Source organism: Danio rerio, chromosome 23 (assembly GCF_049306965.1).
Source record: "Danio rerio strain Tuebingen ecotype United States chromosome 23, GRCz12tu, whole genome shotgun sequence".
NCBI classification, from domain to species: Eukaryota; Metazoa; Chordata; class Actinopteri; order Cypriniformes; family Danionidae; genus Danio; species Danio rerio.
In genome coordinates, this window is record NC_133198.1 from 36659069 (window position 1) to 36669213 (window position 10145).

General features: G+C 36.4%; 1 protein-coding gene across 4 annotated transcripts in view; it reads right to left on the minus strand.

Moving 5' to 3' along the window:
* Nucleotides 1–9666, minus strand: part of pou6f1 (POU class 6 homeobox 1) — a 28598-nt gene extending 18932 nt beyond the window's left edge. For 2 of the 4 annotated variants that reach the window (XR_012398220.1, XM_005162296.6), the window contains exons 1-2: nucleotides 9299–9666; nucleotides 2399–2535 (exon numbers count right to left, since the gene is read on the minus strand). Coding sequence is in view for 2 of the 4 variants with exons in the window: in XM_005162296.6 (XP_005162353.1) it covers nucleotides 2399–2452 (54 nt within the window). In the remaining 2 variants the exon portion in view is untranslated. 4 annotated transcript variants of the gene reach the window in all.
* Nucleotides 9667–10145: the final 479 nt, after the last annotated feature.

Here is a 10145-nt window from a genome sequence, read left to right on the forward strand (position 1 = left end):
CTCTGACCTCTGGCATCAACAAGGCATTTGCACCCAAAGAACTGCAAGTTTACTGGATATTTTCTCTTTTTCAGACCATTCTCTGTAAACCCTAAAGATGGTTGTGTGTGAAAATCCCAGTAGATCAGCAGTTTCTGAAATAAGACCAGCCCGTCTGGCACCAACAACGATGCCACGTTCAAATCACTTAAATCACCTTTCTTCGCCATTCTGATGCTCGCCTTGAACTGCAGCAGAACATCTGGACCATGTCTGCATGCCTAAATGCACTGAGTTGCTGCCATGTGATTGGCTGATTAGAAATTTGCGTTAACGAGCAGTTGGACAGGTGTACCAAATAAAGCCTTTAAATTGCACTTTGAGCTGAATACAAGCATTTTAGGGTGCTTTCACACCTAGACTTTTGTTTCGGAACCCGTCTCGTTTAGACAGTTAGCGTAGTTCTTTTGGCATACGAATCCAGCAATCGCGCTCGGATCCTCGCCAAAACAATCGGTCCGAGATCGCCCGAATGAGGTGGTCTCGGCTCTATTGAACAAACTCTGGAGTGGATCGATTTTAGTGAGAAAGCGATATGATCCGAGCCCGGCTATGTCACAGTGTTTTATGGATATGTAATAGGCATATGGCTATATGAAGAGAGAATTATGAGTAGGGTTGGAGGTCATTCCAGACATCCAAAGTTCGTCCAAAGACTCCCAGGAGTTTCAGGAGTGTACCGCAAATGCACAGAGACTCCCGGATGCCCGCAAATGAGTGATAATTAGGGGTGTCAAAATTAATTGTTTCTTCGGTGCACTGCGATGCAAACACGGACAATTCGGTATTGGTTCAGAAATAATCATAAACAGTTATTATGTACTGACGTCATTTATCTCCTATGCGCTCTGTCGCGAGGGAGGTGAGCACGAGTATTTACAACAGGGCCGGCCCGTGGCATAGGCACCATAGTCAAATGCTAAGGGCGCTGTATATCCAGGCAAATGCTAAGGGCGCTGTATATCCAGGGGGGATGGCAGAAATGAGCGCAGTTCAGTTGTTGTTTTTTTTCGATAATCCTGACACACATTTAGTTATAGGCGGTATTAACTAAAAAAACTCTTACCCTAAAAAGATCTAAAGTGTGTTTCCTACAAAAAGACAAAGCTGATTATGTTTCACAGCTGTCTTTCTTTTTTTTCGCTCAACAGTACAAGCACTGCTCTGTTTAAGCCCTCGCAATATGTGTTTAGCCGGGAGAGCTCGTGCTGAGAGGAGCTCTCAGTAAGGGACCGTCATAAAAGTGCTTCTTTTTTTGTCGTTTTTCAGCTCCGCTCAGCTCAAGCTCTCCCTGTTGCGAGGGCTTAAGTGTGTGTGTGTGTGTGTGTGTGTTTGTTGCTGTCTATGTTTGTGTATGTGTTTGAATGAGAGACAGTGTGGTGCTGTGTGTCTGTGTGTTTATACAGACAGCATGTTATAGCCTCCCCCCTAAAATATAATACTGTATATGGAAAGCATCGTCAATGCACCGTGATGCGCGGAGATATCGAATTGAATCGAAGGCATGATAATCGTAACCGAACCGAACCATGAGACCAGTATAGGTTCACACCTCTAGTGATAATCTTCCAGTAATCACGCATCTCCCTCCTGGTCTTTAAATACGTCGCGCACCCTTCTTACACCTCTCCACTGCATCCCTCCTTGCTCTTTAGACACGTCGCGAGCACCCTGTCAAATCACCAAACCACCACCCACCCTGACAGCTGAGTAAAATAAACCGTGAAATTCTGACTAATGTGAGGAGAGTTTACTCATGACTTGTTTTAGCTATTTTGGTCCGATTAGAAACTTTGCCATGTGAAAGCGAACCACATCAGGAGCAAAGAGCAACTTTGTAACAATTTTAATCCCTGTTTCGGAACGAATAAATCGATTCACAGGTGTGAATCAGTGGAGATTAAAGAAACCTCACAGGAGTAAAAGCAAGGCTCAGGCAGAGAGGGAAGCTCAGCGCAGCGCAGAGAGCAGAACAGAGGCAGGAGAGGGTTCATACCTGCGCGTCTTGTGCTGGGAATTTCAAAGTGCAGGAACCTAAAAGCTGAGAAAACACTTCTGCAGTCAGACAGTGAATGGCTAAAGAGAACAGAGATGCCAAGCACACGTTAGGACACAAAGAAACAACCCAACAAGGACACAAGTGAAATGAGCAAACAAACAAACCCAAAGCATCTCCCCAAAAACATAAGCATAAGCAATGCTTTCTGCGAACACCTATACAGCAGAAGAAAATTGCTTGTGCTGGGAACGTAGACTGAACACTCACAAACGTGGGGTATGAGGCTGGACGTGTGATGACATGTTAAATTAAATGTGTTTTGGTAACACTGCATGTTGGGTGTGAGAAACTCAGGAATACCTGCTCGTTGACAGTGAGAGGTGCATTGTTTGCAGGGAGATCCTCAGTGTCCATGATGATGAAGTCTAAGCTCTGAGAAGATCACTGATGTTTCTGCATAGTTGTCGAAGGAGATGTTAGCAGCTCCAAAGCGTCACCTAAGGCAAAATAAATCATTGTTAATAGTGGTTGAAAGGACTATATGCCTATATTAAAGTCACCATGACAGAGAAACATCCTTGCTCTGCGAATGATTCATCAGTTATTGTAAAATGTAGAAAAATCCCCCTTCCACACTGCAAAAAAATGCTTTTCTTGCTTAGATTTTTTGTCTTGTTTCTAGTCTAAATATCTAAAATGTCTTATATCAAGAAGCATTTTCTAGACAAGCAAAACATATTGTCTTGTTTTAAGAAATAATATGCCAAAATGAAGTGAGTTTTTTCTTAAAACAAGCAAAATAATCTGCCAATGGGGTAAGCAAATTAATCTTGTTTTTTCTTTTGACGTAAGACTATTTTGCTTACCCCATTGGCAGATTATTTTGCTTGTTTTAAGGAAAAACTCATTTTGGCATATTATTTCTTAAAACAAGACTATATGTTTTGCTTGTCTAGAAAATGCTTCTTGATTTAGAAATTTTTAGATATTTGAACTAAAAACAAGACAAAAAATCTAAGCAAGAAAAGCATTTTTTTTTTTTTTTGTAGTGCACCACCTGCCAGAGAACATAAATTTCGGGTAAATTACTAAATAAAATGTCTCATCATATATTTTTTTCTCTGGATACTGCATTATTATGATATTTCACAGCATAGGATCATGAAAGATACATTTTTAAAGTAGTAATTTTTTTTCTTACTATTGTAAGACAGGGAAAGAACATTTTAATAAGGGTAATTTACTGCAACTAAATCTAACAAATATCCTATTTCAATCCCAAATACTTGACAATATGGATTTTTTTCTATTATATATTTTCATTTATAGAATAAACATATAAATGTGATTCAATAAATGTGACTCAATAATAAGAACTGCCCGATGGCCCGGAATCAGCGTGTGAGATGCTGGGGACAGTAGACAGGATCATTACTGGCCTGATCAGGCCAGAGTTGCCTTGTCACTAAAGCCCTACTCACACTGTGAGATTTCTGCCAAGATTTTGTCATCTGAGACAAATTTGGGAAATCCTAAAAGATTCCTGAAATCCTAGGCTAAAATCTGTGATCTTTGATCGTTGGTTTGACATGTTCACAGACAGCCACTTAGTGCCCGTTGCGATCAAATTATTCCTCCGATGAAGTTTTGACAGTGTCGGATTTCAGACACTTTCCGGAAGTGTGACAACAGCTGCGATGAGCGTCAATCCAAGAACAAATAGGAGCGCCGAATTTAATGACGTGAATCCATGCGACAATTCAAATGACCAAAGGGAAATGTCAAAACATTTTTTATTTTCCTGGTTTTACTTTTGAGACAAGCTGAGTGCAAATTTGCTGCTACTGATTGTTTACATTTGCTTTGAGGAATCATTTCAGAACACAGGATATTGAAAGTGTCACGGGTGGATGACATCAAACTTCAGGGGCATTTTCTTTCGAGTTTGGCGCGCCTTCCTTGTCGTTCAGCTGAGATCTTATAATGTGACATGGGAGGGAGCCATGTTCGTGCAGTCTGACATGCAACAAATGTTCAGGAGTTAAAAAAATAAATAAATAAAATAAACCGCACAGTGTGAGCCAACCTTAGGTGAAGTTACACAAACTATATTCGAGAGGAGCACGTGATTTGATTGATAGCGACTGGTCTGTCATCTGTTATCATTAGTAAGCCAATCGGATCTTTCCAAACTTATTCGTTTTTTTTTTAAAAATCGCCCCCATCAACCCAATCATTCCCTTTCTCTACCAGGGGGAGCTCTCGAAAACTATTTGATCTCATACCCCTTTACATGCTCATTGACCAGGCAGGAGCCCTGATCTCCGAGCTCAGGGTTTTCTCCCTGGACAGCATCCCAAACCTGCTATTATTATCAAGTAATATCTAAGTGTGAACTCTTGAACGTTTCATTTGCCTGCGACTATTTGTCAATTGTGTGCAAACACAATCTTATATTCGAGAAACATGCTACCTTCTCTGTGATGCTGTAAAAACCATATTGCTTTCAGTTCCTCTTATCTGTTCGGATGTTGTGAGCTCGTTGTTTTTTCCATTACCTGGAAACAACCAGTAGAGCGAAGACAAAGCAACATGGTGACAACATCAAATTATAAGGCTAAAAGAAAACTTTTCTTTCTTTTGTCTTGAACGCAGACATTTACGTTGGTACAACTTGATGAAAAAAAATAAAGGTGAGGTTTTGCAGAGTTCGCCACCAGTTTGGCTAGTCGGCTAGTTTAAATGGGGCAATGGTTAGATTTACTTGCACTAACTGACATTTTTAATTATGAAGCTAAAAAAATATTGAGATAAAATTAATCTTACAATTAAATCTTACAATTGTCCCAGTTCAACATAAATCATTAACAATATGCAAGTAATATTATTATTACATTACAAAATAATATGTAATAAATGCAAAAATTACCACTAAACCTAACAAATATCCAATTTCAAGCAAAACATTTCATAACAAAACAACAAAAATTGTTGTCATAAAAAAACAACAAAAATGAATTGCAGATATTAAGTTATAAGGAAAAAATGCTTTAGAACTAGGGCTGCACAGTATTGGAAAAATCTGACATTGTGATATTTTGTTTTGCTGTGATATATATTTATTGCGAGATATATATCATTTCACCCGATGATTTGAGTAGCTCTATTGATGATCGACTGAGATGATCCAAGTCATTTTCTATGCAGTGCGTGTGCATAAAATAAATTACAAGCAGATATAAATATGACAGATCAAAACCAAAAGATAAATAATCAGTGCTTTATGGTTTTCTGTGGAGTCAAACCATATTCAAGTACAGAAATTGAAAAATCAAATGTAAAGCAAAATAGTCATTATTATATACATAATTTAAGAAAATAATCTTATCCTGTAATGTGGCTTTGCGAATACACACATGCGATATCAATGCTAAAACAATATATTGTTCAGCTCTATTTAGAACAATTAAATATTGACAAATTGTCTCATTTCAGTCTGAAATGGATAATATTATGAAAGTAAAAATAAATTTATGATTTAGTGTAAATGAAAATTAGCAAACGTCCCATTTTATCAGAATTACTTAAAAGAATACAGAAAAATGTTGAATTAAATATATAGTTATAAAGGGACAAAAATGTGATTCAGTGCCATTTAATGTAAGAAACTTTGAGACACATTAGAGATGGTTACTGGATTATAACAATAACTCAAAAGAATGTCTGTAAATGTAAACTGTAAGTTTCTACTGACACACTACATGAAAATACAGAAATTTAAACCATCATGATTTAGTGCAAATATGACATGTGACTAGGCATGGGCCGGTATAAGTTTCTGACAGTATGATAGCCTTGGATAAAAATATCAGTATCACAGTATTGTGATTACTGATCTAAAATATATTATTTTTTATGTCTGAGTAAAAAAACAAAAACTTTTTCCCCTTTGAAAATTTTATATTTTTTATTATTTAGTTTTTTTTTTATTATATTTTAATATATTTTATTTTTTGAAATATTTATAATATATTTTTGAACAGTAAACATATTAAACTAAATAATTCAAATGAATCATTGACTTTTGCTGACTTTATTAGTTTAAAAATACAGATCTCTTTGCAATTTAAAATGCCATCTTTGGATATTTTTTTCTGCTTTGGATATTTTTTTCTTCCTTGGGAACGGTATTACAGAAAATGTTGGCAGTTTTAAAACCTTGACTTTTCTAAACCTCTGTATACCTTGAAAACGGTTATCGTCCCATGCCTACATGTGACATCCCATTACAATCAAAAATGTGTTGTAAACTAAAAATATATAAATTTCTTAAAATATTAAGATTATATGACAAATCCCATTTTATCAGAAATATAAAATTTCAGCTCTTGCCATAAAAAATACATTCTAGGCAAACCCAAGTACAGAAAAAGTTTTATCAAATGTCCTTTGTGCCGACTGCCATTAGAATTATAAATATTGGGTTTTAAGTATTAATAGGGTTGAATTTTTTTATGATTTATGTGACGATATTGAATGTGGGGCAGGGCAGTGGCGCAGTAGGTAGTGCTGTCGCCTCACAGCAAGAAGGTCGCTGGGTCGCTGATTCGAACCTCGGCTCAGTTGGTGTTTCTGTGTGGAATTTGCATGTTCTCTCTGCCTTCGGGTGGGTTTCCTCCGGGTGCTCCGGTTTCCCCCGCAGTCCAAAGACAAGCGGTACAGGTGAATTGGGTAGGCTAAATTGTCCGTAGTGTATGAGTGTGTGTGTGTGTGTGTGTGTGTGTGTGTGTGTGTGTGTGTGAATGTTTCCCAGAGATGGGTTGCGGCTGGAAGGGCATCCGCTGCGTAAAAACTTGCTGGATAAGTTGGCGGTTCATTCCGCTGTGGCGTCCCCGGATTAATAAAGGGACTAAGCTGACAAGAAAATAAATGAATCAATGATATTGAATGTATTTGTGTTGCCTGTTTTTCTGTAATAAGTGTAATGTGAATGCTGATGTGGTTGTTTGGTGAAGCCAAAGATAAATTTCCACTTGTGGACAATAAAGAAAAGTAAATCAAAGAAATATTTGCAAATATGAAAAAAGCCTGATGAATTACATAATATGAGGTTATAAAGGTTATGTGATGTAGCAGTGCAACTAAATCTAACAAATAAACACTTTCTAAACAAGATTATACACTGCTTTTACTGGACTCCTTTTAGACTGTTTAGGCTCCGGTTAAAATATACACCTTTTTGTTGGAGATGTAAGACAGAAAACGGTGATTTAGTTCACGCTCTGGTCTTGTACAAAAATTCAGGATTTTTGGAAAAGAGTTTATGAACACATTCGGCTGGCTTTAGATTTTCAATGGACAAGCTAAACAAATAATGGTCCAGGTACTTAACCTGTTTGGAAATGGAACAGTAATAAATGTGTGAGAAATATACTGATTGTGACAATGTCAATGTGATATGCTATTGACTGGACTTACCTATTCATTTTTTGATTGTATTTTATTTTAACGTTCTCATCATTATATAAAGATGAAAGCTTTAATTGTATTTAATGATAGCCAAGCCCTTAAAGTCATAGCTAGAGATTAGTTTGGGTTGGGTTTGTTAATAGGGTAAAATGTTGATTTTGTAATCTTTACAGAGTTGTATTCTGTATTCCATTCTGAAATTTGCCTAAATAAAACTGTTAATCTAAAATATGTATATCTAAACGAAATACTATAATGTAAAACAGCACAACACAGCAGTTCATCTGTTCCTGTAACACTAGTTTATTTATATTATATAACATTATGAATATACCATTAACATTTACCATGGTAAAGCTTCTGCTCCTCTTTCTTTAGTACAATAATAAATGTGACAAATATGACAAGCCACCACTGTCATAAACACACACAAACAAATCTCAATGCACTGTTACAATTACCTCCCATTACATATATTAGTCAAAATAAGTAACAGCAACTATAACATTTTGGCGGGAAATATTAACTAAGATTACCATGGTAAATCTCTGCAAGGTACAGACCAGACAATCATGATGTAATAAAGTGTATAATGTCACGTCCATGATGGGCTGGGCAATCTCGATTAATTTTTTTCCATATTGAACAATAATGATATACATTTCAATATCAGTTGTAGTTCTTCCAAATTTAAAAGAATATCCAAACAATGACTGAAGCCACAAACTAAAGGGTCAAAAGACTGTCAACTTAAAATATTAATTTATTAAATTATTACGATTATATGACGTGATAAATATCCTATTTTATAGGAAATATTTGCAAACATGAAAGAAGTCTGTTGAATTACATATGAGGTTATAAAGGTTATGTGATGTAGTGTAACTAAATCTAACTATTAAAAACTTTCTAAACTAAATACTATAATCTAAAACCACAACTAGCCGTTCGTCTGTTCCTGTAACACTTATTTGTATTATATTCCATTATAAATACACCATTAACATTTACCATGGTATAGTTTCTGCTACTTTTTTTACTACAATAATAAATCTGACAAGCCACCACTGTTACATACACAAACACACAATTTCAATGCACTTCATACATGATATATCTCATGATATATTTATCAAAATAAGAACAGCAACTAACATTCTGGCGGGAACTATTAAACAAGTTTACCATGGTAAATCTCTGCAAGATACAGACTAGACAATCATGACGTAATAAAGTGTATAACGTCACGTCCATGACGCCCGAGCTCAAGGTTGTCAACGTAAAATATGAAATCCCACTTAACGTTACCTCAAAGTAAACGTAAACACAGTTCAAAGAAGAACGTGGTACATTCTCCGCCTATAAATATCGATCGAACGCGTTCCAATGTCACCACCGAACATTTGGAACGCGACATATACGTCTTGCATTCTAAATCTGCGCATGTAATTCTCCTAAAACAATAGAGCATTATGTAAGCTTTGCGCATTTTCAACATCAAGCAGTCAGGCAGGCCTGTGAGGTACTACAGCAGCCCTCGCAACACATTCACAATGCAAAAATAAAACTCTCCCCACGGGACACACACTTCATCTACTGATCACCCTCCTCACATGCCAATATGCCATGACTCGGGACGGCATTTGATGTATTTCCTTTCTCTTTATCATAAATATATAAATTATGCTAATTAAGACCATTGCATATTAACCAAAAACTCATTTCGGCTCCGCGACTTCGTATCGCGTTGTGCAAAAATGCATGCGAGCTGCGCTCATATTCACGACTTACCCGCTGAAAGGTGGACTATTTTCTTTATTTTCTCCTCCTTCGGCGAGCTTTGCCACAGTTTGTTTTTAAATATGCATAATTAAAAATTCATCTCACAGCTTCCGACGCGCGCTGCGAATGCACACAAAAGAGCTATTTGCATTGATAAGGAGGCTCGGGGAAGCAGTCTGGGCTTCTTTTCAACTAAATGTTTAATGGCGTCTTTCCGCAAACTGTCGTGCCGGTGGAGCAAGTGCACCTTAATAGCCAAGGTAACCCCTTATCTGTAGAAAAGTGCCGAAAAATTAACACAAATTTGCTCTTTTGCACTACGTCATGAACATAATTTATGCAGGCCGAGTCTCGCATTGAAAAAATGGCGCTGGCTCGACAGAACTGGAGCGATGGCCGTCTTAAAGGGACAGTGTCACTGCAGTTCACTGAACACTTGATACAAAGTGAACTTGCACTCTTCTATCAAAATAAATAACCGTAATGTTTTAATAACGTGCTAAATTCATTATTTATCTTTTTTTATTATTTAAAAGTAAAATATTTTTAAAATGACTGCAATATTATGATGTTTATAATGATATCATGCATATTATTGATTTATAATATTACGTATATGGTTGCATTTCACAAATACAATGATATAATTGTGAGTAATACTTATAATATGATCAATTAATTATTTATTGTGATGATAACCTATTCATAATATCAATAATGATTATAAAATAGCATGATATGGTGTTTTTTTTATTCATCTTACCAAAACTATATTGTATTAGGGGCTTGTTTTCTTCCCCAAAACTATGACGTTCACATCAGTATATCTTTCATAAAAATATGAATATTCAGCTCA